Source organism: Ostrea edulis, chromosome 1, assembly GCF_947568905.1.
Source record: "Ostrea edulis chromosome 1, xbOstEdul1.1, whole genome shotgun sequence".
NCBI lineage: Eukaryota > Metazoa > Mollusca > Bivalvia > Ostreida > Ostreidae > Ostrea > Ostrea edulis.
In genome coordinates, this window is record NC_079164.1 from 37,869,096 (window position 1) to 37,887,478 (window position 18,383).

At 35.7% G+C, this 18,383-nt stretch overlaps 1 protein-coding gene across 2 annotated transcripts in view; it reads left to right on the forward strand.

Annotated features, from left to right (window-relative positions):
* The window catches only part of LOC125657571 (scavenger receptor class F member 2-like), a 49,162-nt gene extending 30,779 nt beyond the window's left edge, over window positions 1-18,383 (forward strand). The window contains exons 1-9 of one of the 2 annotated variants that reach the window (XM_056148099.1): window positions 13,651-14,883; window positions 15,027-15,085; window positions 15,186-15,314; window positions 15,403-15,442; window positions 15,869-15,927; window positions 17,083-17,217; window positions 17,434-17,533; window positions 17,640-17,698; window positions 17,850-18,383. In XM_056148099.1, coding sequence (XP_056004074.1) covers window positions 14,768-14,883; window positions 15,027-15,085; window positions 15,186-15,314; window positions 15,403-15,442; window positions 15,869-15,927; window positions 17,083-17,217; window positions 17,434-17,533; window positions 17,640-17,698; window positions 17,850-18,145 — 993 coding nt within the window. In that variant the 5' untranslated portion in view covers window positions 13,651-14,767 and the 3' untranslated portion in view covers window positions 18,146-18,383. Of the gene's footprint in view, window positions 1-13,650; window positions 14,884-15,026; window positions 15,086-15,185; window positions 15,315-15,402; window positions 15,443-15,868; window positions 15,928-17,082; window positions 17,218-17,433; window positions 17,534-17,639; window positions 17,699-17,849 lie in introns of those variants that run through there. The other variant, XM_056148106.1, reaches the window with a different exon arrangement.

Genomic DNA, 18,383 nt, shown 5'->3' on the forward strand with positions numbered 1-18,383 from the left:
GATTTTCACAGCATAGATGATATAATCAAAATGTCAGATGGGGTACACGTCATACACAATCTTAGGTTCATCGTGGGATCCAAAGACGGAAAAATATTTAACAATTTGTTCAGTTCTAACTTCCAATTTATCTATAGAATTACACGTTGTTGCTGCTGTGAATGCTGTATTGGACAGATCAGAAATAGCATTCGATACAGAATGACAGTTCAGAAACGAAAATACCAAATGCACTCCCGTGAACGGAAACAGAAGACTGCGAACAACATTTAATAAATTTCAGAATATTTCCATTCCACAGTTTTTTTGATTAAAAACAACCTAAATCAGGTTATTTGTAGTATATAAAACAGTAAGAACAAGTATTTTTAAAAAGGCAACAATGGCTAATAATTATTTTTTCCACATTTCTTCTAAAAGCATCCCGTAGGGAACCGGGTTAAAATAAGTCCTCAGTACCCCTTGCTTGTCGTAAGATGCGACTAAATGGGACGGTCCTTCGGATGAGACCGCAAAAATTTAGGCCCCGTATCATAGCAGGTGTGGCACGATAAAAGTCCCTCCCTTCTTAAAGGCCGTAAGCGCCGAGCATAGGCCTAAATTTTGCAGCCCTTCACCGGCAATGGTGACGTTTCCATATGAGTGAAATATTCAATCAATCAATCAATCAATCTAAAAGCAGGTAGAGAGTGCGATAATGTTGTAATCATTGAAAGATTATTCCATATATGTACGCCTGAATATTGAAAAGAGTTTATAAAAAGGATTGTTTGATGTTGTGGTAAACTAATATTATAATTTAAATCTGAACGCAGGGGATATGAATCATTTCCCCTATCTTTGGTCGTCACGAAACTATTTTAAACAGCTAACTGTGAAGGAGAAACTTCAAACGTACTGTGCTACAACATGTGCCAGACGTGGTATAAATCAAATGTGGATTCTAACAAACATCTAAAGAACCTTTAGCAAATTTGAAATCACTAAACTCTTCTCAAATCACACCATCAAAACGTATGGCTTTTCAACACCTTACACAATCATTCCTTACGATAAAGTAAAGAATAGACTTTTTGACATAATAGACAGTTGCTTTTTCAACAAAAATAGAAAAAGGAAATATTCATTTCTAGGTATCAGTCATTAAAAATACTTTAAAAAACCACTCTGATTCTACGCACAAGTACTCTGAAGTTGATGTTAAAAGATGCTGGAGTTCCTCATTGACAATATCTTCGACATCCTCACAAGTCAAGGGTTATTGATTCGTTACATCACACTAACCCTTGACACCAGTCGTTATATAAAAGATGGGCTCATTAGACCATTACGCAATCCACTATGAATAAAACATCCAATGAAATCACTGTATCTTGTTATCGTGTACATCGATACAAATGACGCGATATCCTACTGCTCTATTGATACACACGCACAATTGTAATATTTACACCACTGATTACGTTTATTGATAGTAGATCAAGTTTGGAAACTTTTTTGCTTAAGACAATATTGCTTAAACGATTGAAATAGCCATAACTGTAGGTACATGTATCAATACACGTGTTTTTATTTGAATCTCTAAAACGAATCAATAACACTTGACGTGTGAAGATGTATCTTCGAAATCTTTGGTTGTTGGAATCGTGGTCCTGTGTTAGCTGTTTTTTTTTTTTATTCTTATGAGGAAGAATTTATTCAAACACTTCTACATGAGAGGAAAAGCTCTTTAGCTGTGGCCTTCAACTCGACATTTAGATATATCAATAACGTTCAACTCGACATTTAGATATATCAATAACGTTCAACTCGACATTTAGATATATCAATAACGTTCAACTCGACATTTAGATATATCAATAACGTTTAGCTGTGGCCTTCAACTCGACATTTAGATATATCAATAACGTTCAACTCGACATTTAGATATATCAATAACGTTCAACTCGACTTTTAGATATATCAATAACGTTCAACTCGACATTTAGATATATCAATAACGTTCAACTCGACATTTAGATATATCAATAATGTTTAGCTGTGGCCTTCAACTCGACATTTAGATATATCAATAACGTTTAGCTGTGGCCTTCAACTCGACATTTAGATATATCAATAACGTTCAACTCGACATTTAGATATATCAATAACGTTCAACTCGACATTTAGATATATCAATAACGTTCAACTCGACATTTAGATATATCAATAACGTTCAACTCGACATTTAGATATATCAATAACGTTCAACTCGACATTTAGATGTATCAATAACGTTCAACTCGACATTTAGATATATCAATAACGTTTATTGGCAATAATCATTTTCATTCATGTGTCGACTTAATATATCCCTGTGAACTCGAAATATGAGGCACTATAGAATATTTTACATTGGCGTTCTACTAAAATATTTTATTAGAATAGATGCATTACAATTGGTACCATATAAGTATTGTATGTTAAAGACAAACTAACAACTTAATTCTATGACAAACTGGATGATTTCACCTTCTCCATTGTCAACTTCCGATATTCATGTAGCAAAATTCCAATATCACTCGCATATGATGTTTATATATCTCAACTGATTCGATAGACGGGAGCTTGTTCTGTGTATGATCAATTTTAAAATCTTGAGGTACGCTATTGACAAACAAGTTGATTTTGCAGGCGTTTCAACCATCTGCTTTAAAGTCAGCATTTTACAAATTCTATGGTCATTATAATTATCTAGCTTGCCAATACAATCTGTCATTGGTTTAAATGCTGTCTGACGTGTGTAAGAGCAATTGTTAAGGCATTCTTTGCATACGAATTTTGACTATGGATTACTCCGTTTACTTGATCAAAATATAGGACTCATGGCGAGTGTAACCGGTCAACAGGGGATGCTTACTTCTCCTAGGCACCTGATCCCACTACTGTCAAACTAGACAGCTATCAGATGCATCTAAAGCTGAAGATAATTTAAAGTGAACAATCTTATAACCCCTATAAGGAATACAAAATAAAGAGTTGGGCAAACACGAACACCTGGACACACCAAAGGTGGGATTAGGTTCCTAGGAGGAGTGAACATCCCCTGTCGACCGGTCACACCCACCATGATACCTATATCTTGATCAGGTAAATGGAGTAAGAGAATGGCCTAATAATTGGTATATGAAACACATCAGACAGCATTTGATCCAACGACAGGTTGTATTAGCAAACTAGATCGTTATAACGACCATATATTTTGCGAAATGCTAACTTTAAACTTTTGAAACTCCTGTAACATTAACATGCAAAATGAAGTTAACGAACAGTGATCAATCTCATAACTCGTATAAGCAATACAAAATAGATAGTTGGGCAAACACGGACCCCTGGACACACCAGAGGTGGGATCAGGTGCATAGGAGGAGTAAGCATCCCCTGTTGACTGGTCACACCCACCGTGAGCCCTATATCCTCATCAGGTAAACGGAGTTATCCGCAGTCAAAATCAGTGTTCTCATAATTCTCAATAGCCTGTTTCAAAGTAAAAATTGAGCATTGATTCAACAACAATATCTCTGCAAACATATCAATGTTAGAAGAACCTACATATAAATGAATGTTATTTATGTACAATAAAAGATAGGAGTGGCCTAAATAGATAGATGGGGGTAATAGATAAAATCTCAAAAGAAAATGCACCAATTATTGCACTTTTGGTATAATTGTCATTTAAATGATACTGATTGCAGTTAATTGGGGGTAAATCAAAGTCATATTATCAAAATTTCTCAATTAGTATATAATGATGGACTGAATCAAATATCTTACTGGAATCTACGAACGGTTTGCCTATTTGATTTCCATAATCTATTGAATGCAACCAGATGTAGATAAGTTTGGTAAGTGTTGTTTGAGAGAATGGGATTCTCTAAACCTCCAGACTCATCAGGGGATGCTTACTCCTCCTAGGCACCTCATCCCACCTCTGGTGTGTCCAGGGGTCCGTGTTTGCCCAACTATCTACATGTATTTTGTATTGCTTGTAGGAGTTATGAGATTGATCACTGTTCGTTATCTTCACCTTGCACTCTGAGTTCATACTGAGACCAAAGGCTCTAACGAATTCACGTACTTGATTAGCTATATACTTTTCCATAATTTTCGAGAAAATTTGTAAATTAGATACAATCTATCATATAATCTATCATTGGGTCAAATGCTATCTGACGAGTTTCATACCGATTTTTAGGCCATTCGTTGCACATTGATTTGACTATGAATTACTCCGTTTGCCTGACAAAGATATACATGTAAGGCTCACGATGGATGTGACCGGTCGACAGGCGTTGATTTCTCCTCCTAGGCACCTGATCCCACCTTTGGTATATCCAGGGATCCATGTTTGCCGAACATTTTATTGTATATTCCTTATTGAAGCTATGAGATCGATCACTGGTTTTTTTATCTTCTATCTTCACCTTTCATTGGTCGGTACCTATTTGGATCACTGTTGCTTTTATCGCCCATTCTATATACAGTGTATAGGAGTGACTTTAATTATTTTGTTTCAGATGTGAAGGAAAGATGTCATTAGTGATACTAGGGATCTTGATAAAATTTCAAGTGATCAAGAGTTTAAGAAAGTGGAAGGTCGAGTAAAATCCGGAAATGAGAGATTCGACCATTATGGTTTAGATTTTACAACAACCGGAGTACATATTTTTAACATCCTGGCATTGTTTTGACAAGTTTTCAAGTACATGTAAATGACTTGATGTCAACAATACACAACTTTATCTTGTATAGATAAAGAGATACTTTAAGGTTTATGTATTTATTTGTTCTTTTCTTATGATTAGTTAAACGTATATCTTTAGAAGACAAATTCATGGTACATATTAAACAAAGTTTAGCAATTACTAACTGAACGGAGCACATTTAGCACAATTTCAGTCACTTTACGCAAAGCACACACTCTAATTAATAACGATGTGTCCGCGGTACATTTCTAAATCATATTAGGAAATTACAGTCTACTTGTAAAGTCCAAACAAGTTCTCAATGTGGCTATGGTCTAATGATACAACGAAAAACAATGTGCAATTAAACAATTAACTATCCATGACCCAAAAGAAACACAGGCGACATGAACACCTGTTGAACACAGCGGAGATAGCTTCAGGCATTCACCGTTATCCAGCTAAGGTCCAACCCGAATTATCCGCTTGACTGAAGATATGTGTTCGCTACCACCACTTCGAGAGATCGAATTTGAAAAACAATGAAATATTTTTTATGGGACCCAAATTTCACTTCAAGAGATCGAGCGTTCGAGAGGTCAAGAGTAAGTTTGCTTAGTAATAAAGAACACAAAATCGGGACCGTCATTTCACTTCGAGAGATCAAGAAGTTTAAGAGATCGAAGTTGGAGCCATCGAGAGTCACCTGTGTTACCAAAATGGACTACGGGTGTAGATAGTACATTCACAGGCATTTTTAAGAGACGGGGAGCTATGATAGCTACACCTCCTGATTTATTAATATTAAGAGTGCTTGGCATTATAAAGACTTCGTCCTGGCTAATAGGAAGTAAATTGAGCGCATTTTCTCACTAAGGTTGGACTTTATTAATAATTAGATATACCGGTAGTACAAAATATTCTGTCTAGGTTCAAGATAAAGGTATGTTACCGGGCATATCATAGAATAATTGAGGGTTAATTTTCATGCATTGCCAAACTTTTACGGTGTCGTTCGGTTGTAATTTCGGGATATGGTTTTCTGACTTTGAAATATGATAATTATAGTGTATATTCTGTTGTTATTTGAAATTTATGAGTTATAGCTCTTTTGAAACCCACGAAATTTTTACGATTCCACGGTAGATGCAATGCCTAAAAGGCAGCATGGAAGGCGAAGACAACGAACAGTTATCAATCTTATAAATCCTATAAGCAATACAAAATAGAGGGTTGGACAAACACGGACCCCTGGATATACGAGAGATGGGATCAGGTGCTTCGGAGGAGTAAGCATCCCCTGTCGACCGGTCACACCCGCCGTGAGTCCTATATCTGCCATATACCCATAGCATACAATACACATAGCAAAGTCACTATGTATCTCATAATTCAGGCTCTTTCTAAAATTTGTATCTTGTAGAAAATGATTTTCGTGAAAGTGTTTACTTCTTTTGACAATCAAATGTTTTCAGTGCAAAGTATCAAAAGATTAAAACAGCACATTAATCTAACAATGTATAAATATATTAAAATGTTTTTCATTTATACATGTATCTCGTATTATGTGATAAACTTGAAATCATTTCGTAAACAGGAAGCGTACTTTCATCTTTGTGATATTACACACTTGAATACTTGAACTGTAGAACATTATTTGAAAGGAAATGTCACATATATTATTGAAAGTAGACATTAATGGCAAACTGACAACTCAAATGTTAACAAATGGAATGATTTCAACTTCACCATCGTCAACTTCCCATATTTATGTAACAATATACCATTATCACCTGCATATGGTGTTTATACCTCTCAATGGATTCGATACGCAAGAGCTTGTTCTACGAATGGTCAATTTTTAAATCCAGACAAGATACTGACAAGCAGGTTGATGGTACAGGGGTTTCAACAGTCTCGATTGAAGTCAGCATTTCGCAAATTCTATGGTCGTTATCACGATCTAGTTCGTCAATACAACCTATCATTAGGTCAAATGCTGTCTGACGTGTTTCATACCGATTGCTAGGCCGTTCTTGGGACACTGATTTTGACTGCGGATAACTCCGTTTACCTGATCAGGATATAGGGCTCATGGCAGGTGTGACCGGTCAACAGGGGATGCTTATTCCTCCTAAGCACCTGATCCCACCTCTGGTGTGTCCAGGGACTCTTTATTTTGTATTGCTTGTAGGAGTTATGAGATTGATCACTGTTCATTATCTTCACCTTTCACAAATATTGTGCCAATTTGAGATATTTTTGCATGATATATTTATCGATTACTTCGGTTTCTTACGTTTAGTCGTTTATTATTTTTTTAGAGTAAATCTATCGATTTTTTAGTTCTTCTGAGCCAAAGGCTCAAAGAGCTAATGCTATGGCCATTTGTGCGGTGTGCGTAAACTTTTTAGAAAAAGGGCTATAACTCAAGAACCCCTTGGCCAATTTTTTTCAAATTTGTTACAGGGTATCATTGGCCCAAGGGCTTTCATACATACTAAATAGAGGGATGTGACCCTTTAACAAGGGGAGATAATCAGGAAAATACAAACAAAAGTAGTGGTTGCTAAAAAATCTTCTCAAGAACCACAGGGCAGATTATCACCAAACTTACACATAAGGATGAGGATATGTTGTAGATTAAAAATTGTTCAAGGCATTACCCTAGGGCAAAGGGCGTGGTCTCAAGGTCACTTCAAAGTTGACCTAAATTAAAAAAAATTTTAAATTCCTTAAATCTTAGATATTTTAGTCATTATAAGGACTAGGATCATCAAATTTTGACAGTTGATGCATCTTAGGACCTTGTGTCAAGTTGTCTCAAAAGTAGGTCATGGTGACCTACTTTTTGAATTTTGCAGGTATTTATTTTAAAATTAATTTTGATGCATATCTTGGACACTTTGAAGCCTATGATCATCAAAACTTGTCAGTTGGTGGATCATGGGACCTTGAAATGCGTCAACTGAAAAATAGGTCACCGTGACCTACTTTCTGAATTTTATGGCTTATCATTTATAGATATATTTTAAGTTGTTATTTCAAATACCGAGAGGTTTAGAATCATCAAATCTTGTAAGTTGATGCATCTTGAGGCCTTGAAACATATTTATAAAAAAAGTAGGTCACAGTGACCTACTTTTTGAATTTTGCAGATATTCAAATTTCACATTTTCAATTTTAGATGCATATTTTGGGCACTGTAAAACCTAGGATTATCAAACTTTGTCAGTTGATGCGTCTTCAGTCTTCGGTTTGTGTCGACCAAAAAGTAGGTCACCGTGACCTACTTTTGGTATTTGACAGCTAAATTACTATATTTCAGACACTATTTGACCTACAATCATCAAACTTTGTCAGTTGATGCATCTTGAGTCTTCGGAGTGTATCGACCAAAAAGTAGGTCACTGTGACCTACTTTTGGCATTTGACAGTTATATTTATATATTTCAGTCACTAATTGACCTACAATCATCAAACTTTGACAGTTGATGCATCTTGAGTCTACGGAGTGTGTCGACCAAAAAGTAGGTCACCTTGACCTACTTTTGGAATTTGACGGCTATATTTATATATTTCAGATACTATTTGACCTACAGTCATCAAACTTTGTCAGTTGATGGGTCTTGCATGTTCGAAGGGTTTCGACCAAAAAGTAGGTCAACTTGACCTGCTTTTGGAATTGGACACCTATATTTATATATTTCAGATACTATTTGACCTACAGTCATCAAACTTTGTCAGTTGATGCGTCTTGCATGTTCAAAGGGTGTTGACCAAAAAGTAGGTCACCTTGACCTACTTTTGGAATTGGACGGCTATATTTATATAATTCAGATACTATTTGACCTACAGTCATCAAACTTTGTCAGTTGTTGGGTCTTGCATGTTTGAAGGGTGTTGACGAAAAAGTAGGTCACCTTGACCTACTTTTGGAATTTGACAGCTATATTTATATATTTCAGAAACTATTTGACCTACAGTCATCAAACTTTGTCAGTTGATGGGTCTTGCATGTTCGGAGTTCGCTGACCAAAAAGTAGGTCACCATGACCTACGATTGGAATTTGACAGCTATATTTCAATATTCAGATACTAATTGGCTTAAAATCATCAAACTTTGTCAGTTGATATTTCTTGGGTTCTCAAAATGTGTAAACCAAAAAGTAGGTCACATTGACCTACTTTTTTTGAATTCTTAGGATTTAACTAAAGATTTAGAATACTAAGAGGCTAAGAATAGAAATGGTGGGGTTGTACAATTTATCAGAAGAGCGATTCTAGGCCCTTGGGCCTCTTGTTTTGCATTGTTATGCTTACCTGGATACTGGGTTGTTTTAAATATATATGTAGCAGTAGAACAGGTATAACGTGTTTGGTTAGTTTGGCCAGGTATAGATATTCCAGGTGTTGGCCGAACGATAGAGTGATCTCGAAAGGTGTTGCCCGTGTGGTTATTTTCCCCATCCTGTGTGATCTTGGGAGGTGATACTAGTGTGATTATAGTTTTGCCCCAGTGGTTTACTTATTTTAAGACGCTACAACTCAGTACATGTATATCATTATCTTTTCTTTCTTTTTTTTCATTTTTACGAAATTTGTATTACGATTTGTATTAAGTACTTATGTTTTTAAATTACATATACATTGAGTATAAGTCAAATATTTATAAAGTTATTTTTATAGTTAGTCAGACATACCATATTTGTGATGCACCATTAAATATTTTTGCGTTCATGCATTTGTCTTCAATAGATTGTATAGCTTAGTTTACTATAGCATGTTGTACAATATCTTAGATAGGTGACTGTGAGATAGTACTTTTAGAATATTGTAGACGACCATGAGCACGTTATATATGGGCTGGGAAAAACAAGGTGGATTGACTCGGGAGTCGGGATACGTGGATAGAAACTCGTGCAACATCTTTGACATTTTCCTGGCGTTTCAAGTAAATATATCGTCGACTCGAATCCTTTCTTTCAATTTTATTGTACATTACTGTAAATAGTTATTATCTTATATGGCTGTGTGGCACTTGATTGGCAAAATTAATCCATTAACTACAATTATTGATTAATTGTGACATGGAAAATGTAAATACTTTATGTCTTTTATTGGAACAGATTTCAAAACATCATGAGAAAATTGATGCTGTATTTCTTTCCCATAGGCACGAATTGTGCTCATTTGTTACCTGGCCTGTTTTTACATTCTTATGAAACAGAAGTTATTCAACACCTTCTACTCAAGAAGAAAAACTTCCGTGGGCTTTAGATACATGTATATCGATGACGCTCTATCTATTGACAATAATCATTTTCATTTATATGTTGATTCGATATATCCCTATGAAGTCGAGATAAAAGACAGCACAGAGTCCTCCCCATCTGCTTCGCACTTAGATATTTTATTGAAAATGGATATTAACGGCAAACTAACAACTCAACTTTATGATAAACGGGATGATTTCAGCTTCTCCATCGTCAACTTTCCATATTTATGTAGCAATATTCCTTTGTCACCTGCAGTACAATCTATCATTGGGTCAAATGCTGTCTGACATGTTTCATACCGATTGTTAAGCCGTTCTTGGCACACTGATTTTGACTGCGGATAACTCCGTTTACCTGATCAGGATATAGGGCTCACGGCGGGTGTGACCGGTCAACAGGGGATGCTTACTCCTCCTAGGCACCAGATCCCACCTCTGATGTGTCCAGGGGTCCGTATTTGCCCAACTATCTATTCTGTATAGCTTATAGGAGTTATGACATTGATCACTGTTCGTTATCTTCACCTCGCATGTGGTGTTTATATTCTTAACTCATTTGATATGCAAGAGCTTGTTCTGCGTATGATCAGTTTTTAAATTGAGGTAGGTTACATACAAACAAAACGATGTTGCAGGGGTTTCAACAGTATCATTTAAAGTCAGCATTTTGCTAATTCTATAGCCGTTAAAATGATCTACATATGTAGTTTGCCAGTACAATGTATCACTGTCTGACATTTTTCATACCAATTACATGTATTAGGCCGTTCGTGGCGCACTGATTCTTTTTCATTTTACTACGGATTACTCCCTATACCTGATCAAGACCGAGCTCATGTCGCTATATCTTGATAAGTATCAAGATATAGCGTAATGATCCCTGTCTTGATCAGGTAAACGGAGTAATCCGTAGTCGTAGTTGTATAAGGAAGCATCGGCAAATGTAAATCTCAGAGAATGAAAACGTATTACACTACCACGGGGTTTAAACATTGATCAAACTGGAAAAATAACGGTAAAACACTCAACGTATATCGGAAGTGCTGCTACAATCCTTTCCTTGACGGTACGAAATGATTATTAAACATCTAAACACGAAACCATCTCAGCCAAGAATATTTGATTCAATAATTAATTTATTGCATATGATATAACAGATGCTGTGTTATCCTTTATATACTTCGCACATATTTCCCAAATTCTATGATCGTTGTAATGATCTAGTTTGCCAGCCAGGGTTCATGCCAGACTGGTTTATCAGAAGGTTCTGGTAATGTGTTGCGTGATCATTTCGCAGTAATCTTCAACGCATGTGCCTTCAAGCCTGCTCCTTTGAGGAAAACGGTTACTTACAGAAAACTCAGATCCATCAATGTGGAGTCTTTCAGGAAGGACATTGAATCGTGAAAAGTTTTGAAGGACTCTAAAATATGTGGACATTGAAAAACTAGTTGCTACATACAACAGTGAACTTTCATTGCTTGTTGAAAAGCATGCTCCACAACGTACAAAGACAATTATAATTAGACCTACCTGCCCCTGGTACACTGAAGAACTTCATGAGGCACACATCTGAGGCGTAAATTGGAACGCAAATGGCACAGGACAAGATTCACAATCGATCATAACATTTAAAGAAATCAGTGTGGTAATGTGAACAAATTGCTCAGACAGGCTAGACTAAATTACTACACAGAAAAACTATCATCTATTCAAAGTGACAAAGTATTTGTTGGAAGGTCCCAGTGAGGTTGTACTATCTTCTGTCAAAGCATCATGTGAGCTTGCCCAAAACTTCAGTGCCTTTTTCATAAATAAAATAGAATGTATAAGAGATAACATAAATTCAAAGTCTCAGCCTGAAATATGTACGGACAATCTCAAGGCAGAAGTAGACACGACCATGACTCTCCTGGAGGAATTCACTTCTGTTACAGAGGAGGAGGTAAAGAGAATAATCAAGCATTCACCTAATCAATCGTGTGAGCTATACCCAATACCAACATGGCTTTTAAAATCTTGTTTGCAAGAACTTCTACCAATTCTGACAAACATTATAAACCTATCCCTTAAATTTGCAAGTGTACCAGCAACATTAAAAAAAAACCCACATATACGACCTCTTCTTAAAAAAAAAACAAATCTTGAAGCAAATATTCTTAAGAACTATAGGCCTGTGTCCAATTTGCCTTTTGATTCAAAGGTTTTGAAAAAGGTAGTGAACTCCCGTATTGAAGACCATTTGACATTGAATAACCTTCATGAAGAACACCAGTCAGCATATAGGTAGTTCCATTCCACGGAATCTGCACTACTGAAGGTACAGACTTATATACTACAATCTTTAGACCAAAATGATGTCACTATACTTCTGATGCTGGATCTTTCCGCTGCATTTGACACTATCAAACACACTACCCTATTGCACCGACTTGAACATCTGTTCGGAATAACAGGCAAATCACTAGGCTGGATATCATCTTACCTCAGTGACCGTCACCAAATGGTCTGCATAGATGGTGCCAAGTCAAGGCCAATATGCCGCGAGGATCAGTGCTGGGTCCCAAATTCTATACAATGTACACAAAACCAATTGGTTCCATCTGTAGATATCATGAACTTGATCACCATTTTTACGCTGATGACTCTCAGCTTTATCTGTCTTTTAAGCCTACGGGCATAGCTACACAGGCAGAGACATTACATCGTATTGAACGTTGTCTATACGACATCGTGTTTTGAATGCGTGGCAATATGTTGAAACTCACCATGTATAAGACCGAGGTCATTATGTTTGCATCTGGTCGTAATGCAAATCTCATTAGAAACATTCCAGTGACAGTAGTCGACTCGCAAATTAATCCTTCAACCTGCGTTCAAAATCTTGTTGTCATGTTTGACTCCAAGATGGATATGGAGAAACAAGTGAACTCTGTCAGCAGATCTTGTTATGCACAGATGCGGCAAATAGGCCACATCAGAAAATATTTAACAACAGAAGCAACTAAATCTCTTGAGAACTCCCGAGTTACATCAAAGTTAGATTACTGTAACGCTCTCCTGGTTGGTGTTCCAAAGACAGTCCTGAGCAAGCTCCAACATATTCAGAACACTGACGCACGTCTCATATCCAAGACCTCTCGTTACAACCATATCACTCCAATATTAAGAGAACTACACTGGTTACCTGTGCAGTATAGGACACAATATAAGATACTTACTTATACTTGCAAAGTCTTACATGATGAGTGCCCAATTTATATCAAACGATTACTAGAGGTATATAAGCCTTCCCGAAATCTTAGGTCTATAAACCTACGATCACTATAGTTGTTCCAAAACGTCGAAACGTTACGTACGGGGATCGGTGTTTCAGAACAATAGCTCCAAAACGGTGGAATGCCCTTCCAGACCATGTAAGGGACTGTAGAACACTGTGCGTTCAAGAAGTCACTGTAAACACATTTTTTCCATCAAGTTTTCCAGGACTAGTTTCTATCATTCCGTCATTCGTGTTTGCTGTTTCAGTGCATTAAGATTATTTTGTCTGTTTTGACTGTGTGTTTTAGTTTTCGAGTACGATTTTGTGATGTTTTATCTTTTTAAAAATTCTCTGTTTTAATGTATTATAACTGAGAAATTATATGCTGTGGGTGCGTGTGTGTATTTCATTATTATCATTATTTCAATACGCCCAGAAACTGATGTTTATTCTTATCTAGCATATTTATGGTATCTTGTGTTTTCATGTTTTATATGTACAATCAGGATTGGTACAGCTACGGACTGTTTACATGTGATAACGCCTTTTATATCATTGCTTTTTAATGTTTTATTTATTTTCTATGTATTATGTGTATAACATTCTGTTGTAAGGTATATGCATTGTAAAGCACCTTTGAGCGTACATAGTGTATGAAAAGGGTGCTATATAAGTATGGTATTATTATTATTATTGAGTCAAATGCTCTCTGTCGTTGTTAGGCCGATCTTGGCACACATATTTTGACTACGGACTGCTCCGTTTACCTGATCACGATATAGGGCTCACGACGGGTGTGACGGGTCGACAGGTGATGCTTACTCCCCCTAGGCATCTGATCCCACCTCTGATATATCCAAGCGTCCGTGTTTGTCCAACTCTCTATTTTGTATTACTTGTAAGAATTATAATATTGATCAATGCTCGATAGTTTCACCTTTCATATAGAACATTGTGCTTTGCTGCTGTCTCGATTCATGATATACGTATGTTACGGTAAATATTGCCAATAATTTACAGTTTTGTTGGGATGTATTTTTCGTGCACATGCTTTCTGGACACAGACATGTTATGCATATTGTGTTGAAATTTGTGAGATTTTGATGTTCTCGAAACTTAATTAATCTCGCACGAAACATATTCATTCTACAGTAGGTAATTGGGAAATCAACATACTCAATAAAAGTTATAGATCAATAGAATTCCCAATGCATAGTCAACATACATTTTCTTAATGGTACCAATGCTTCCTATTGTAGAAAATCGTTTTTTAATGGAATTATACACGTATTTCTTTACGTTTTTAAATCTAATTTTGTGGAAAGGTAGCTTTATATTTTTTATACTTCTATAGTCAAATTTGTCTGAATTTGTGATTAATGTGAAATTATGTCCTATACAGGAAACGTACTTTCATCTTTGTGATATTACAAAGTTCATATCTTTTTTATGTAACATTATACGCAGTGGGGAATTTAAACACAAGTTTCTTGATACTGGAACATGATTCCAAAACACCTAAGAAGATTGTTGTCCAAAAGTCTGCTGTTGCTGTATGTTTTACAAACAGTATATGCTCTTGCTGACATGAACGAAAATGGAAAATGTGTTGGAGAAAAGTAAGCTATATTCCTTCCTTATATCTTCAGAAGCATTATTCCCCATGTTCAGTATTTTGTATTAATAATCATATGATAATTGCAATTTCCTTCATTATGGAAACAATAGCTAATTGTATAAAAGTTGTTTTGAACCATTTCAGAAATACCACTAATTGCTGTGAGAACTACGCTTATAATGCGTCGGTAGAGGAATGTGTCGGTTAGTTCTAAATGTGTTGCAAGAGTTTAGAAAAGCAAAAATCAATCATCCAGTCTTTTCGAAAATTACAGAGGCGTCCAATGTAATTCCTGTTTTGTAGAATGTGTTGGGAGGTTTGGCTATAACTGTTCACAGGAGTGCCTGGATGGATTTTACGGAAGATCATGTAACAGTAAATGCAACTGTTCTAATCAAACTTGCAATAAAATATCGGGATGTTTAAAGAAAAGTATGTCTCTCTCTGTATCTCTCTCTGTGTGTGTTTCTCTCTCAGTATTCAATCCCATTTCACGTATCATGCTTAACGTGCATTTCAGGCAAACTGAGCGAGAAGGCTGGAATCTGCTATGACAAAGAGTAAGTTTCATATAGAAACAATTGTGTTTACCCTATTCTTGATCTTGTATTTTATAGAATGTTTGAGATTTATCACCATTCGTTGCCTTTAGTTTTTTAACCACTGCCATGGATTTATTGTACAATGTTTAACGTCCCTCTCGAGCATTTTAAACTCATATGGAGACTTCATCATTGCCAGTGAAGGCCTGTAAAATTTAGGACTATGCTCGGCGTTTACGGTCTTAAAGCAGGGATGGTTCTTTAACATGCCATACCTCTTGAGAATGGAACCCCAGTTTTTGCGGTCTCATCCGAAGGACCTCTATTTAGTCGCCTCTTACAGCAAGCATGGGATACTGAGGACCTATTCTACCCCGAATCCCCACGAGATAATTAACGTATACTGATACAGCTGTGTCACTAACTAACGTATTCTGTTTGCAGGAATGATACTTACTGTTGTACAAACTACATGTACCTAAAACAAGAACATAGATGTCAAGGTCAGTATGTAATGAAAACACAATAAACACCATCTATCGATTCTTATTATCCTGAAATTCGTCTCATTTCAAATGTTAGTGAGGACGTCAACGCGTAATTGATAAATAATGCTTTGTCCTGTTTGAGGTTTACGGCGGTGATGATGAAATTATTTGTGTTAATGAAGTATTAAGAGGCCGAATTTGATAGAGTGTTTGTGGTGGGTTTTTTAAATTTGTTTTGAGCATTGATCTGAATTTTATATATTTCTACAAATAAAATGAAACATTTTTTAGTCTTTTTCTTTAAATAAGTTTATTTTCAATCTCAAATAGACAAGATTATTTCAAAATATTAAATTTCAAGAACAAATTATCTACAGTTTTTAGTTTCAAGATCATATATATTATGCTTAGATTACTAAAGACCAACCAGGACAACGAATTTTCACAGGGAGAGATATAAAATGAATATCAAATAACAGTAAGCCATTGAAGGTATTCACCGATCAAGGAATTAGAAACCATCTGACTGTATGCTCTATAAAGATGATGAATCTGATCATTTTTACAGTTGATGTTTTTTAACATTTTTCCTGGAACATCTAGATATGTATATGAAATTCTCGAAATTATATTTCAGAGGAATAAAATGTTCTATATTGTCTTTTAATGATAAACCTGGTTCTCAAAATCTAAGTACACAAAAATTAATCTATACCAAAATGCATCGCTTCAAATATATATAGATTTCTATCTATCAAAGTGACATATTAGCTGTTGAAATTATGTAATCTATTTCGTTTGCTATGCGATAGTTCCATGAAATGTTATGTTCTACATTATTTAGGTGAATGTTGTAAATAATAAACCTAATGTTTTTTTCTTTAGAATCAGAGAAGTGCATAATGTAATTTACAAATAAAGGTATATAGGGTTCCATAAAGGGACGAGAAGTATCCCCTCCGTCTGTCTGCATCCCACTTTGCTTATTGAATACATGTATAACTTTGAGACTCATTGTTTGAAATTTAATAATCGAAATATTTTTACCCCATTTCACTTTACTTTATAGTAACATAAGGTTTTTTGTAAAAATGACATACATTGTTTAAGCAATACTTTCAGGAGACACGATAACGCTACAATTTTATGATTTGAAATATGTCTTATCAGATTGTGTGGGAAGGTTTGGCGTCAACTGCAGTAAGAAATGTCCAGAAGGATACTATGGAAAACAATGTAATGAGAAATGTACATGCAATGTCAGTCAGTGTGACGAGATACTGGGTTATCTGGGACCTTCCTCAGGTATTGTGACTTTCATTATTAACATTACCTTCAAGGAACATATGTCTAGTTTGCTTCCTCTGGGGTAAATATGTAATAAAAGTAGGATAAAATGGTGGCTTTATCGAGAATGGCAGCAATAAAAGGCTTTATTACAATACAAAACACTGAGAATGTTCTATCTATATAGTTAAAATGTCGAGAAAGTAATTTTATATCATTCTCATAAATCCTCAGAATTTGGTAGAGACGGACAGTCAATTCTTCAAATCGTCCTACCTGCTTCATTAGCCACTGGAACTCTGTTGCTTTGCATTACTGTAGGATTTCTGCACAGGTATGTAGCTACCAAAGTATCAACATGTAAAAGATCAATCTCTTCATTTGACTTATGTAATTACTTGATGACATGAAAATGACCAGAGTACTATTCTATCAAACAGGTTTTCAAAGAAGAAACACACTGCCGAAATTCAAATCTACCACGCTACCACAACAAATGGCAAATTTGAATCTCTCTCTCTCTCTCTCTCTCTCTCTCTCTCTCTCTCGTTACATTCATGTTGAAGTAAATAAAGAAATACACACAGTACAACTTCAGACAAGAGAAGTTGAGACATGTTCTCAATATTCTTTTATTCATTTTTTAAAAGTGGAACAAGAAGAATATTCTGCCTGTAATTATGCAGCTTCCAGAGAAAAAAGGGTTACTGTTATGCTCCAGCACGATACTCCATATCAGAACGCATTTGCAAAACAATCAGAACACGAAGACATTGATGTAAGAATGGATATGTCCATCTATCAAGAAACACACATAGCAGAAGACTTTGATACGGAATACAGCATGTCTTCAGAGTTTGAGGACCTGTACGATAACACGGCTTGTATGGCTTCCTCAGACGTACCATCTGTTGAAAGAATGCACTCATCCAAAATCGAGTGTTGATCAATTCACGTACGGTGAAAATTTCCTATGGGAAATAGGAATGGAGAAGTTGTGCGTTTCCAGAATCATTCAGAGAGACTGATAGACGAATACATTAACGTCTTCAAAATTAACCTCGGTTCTGTCATGGCATTTTTGCATTTTTTCGTAGCATAACTTTTATCAGAAAGAATTGAAATTACTTTCACTTTGATGAATTAGATATAAATACTTACGTGAAATAAAATATATACAACAT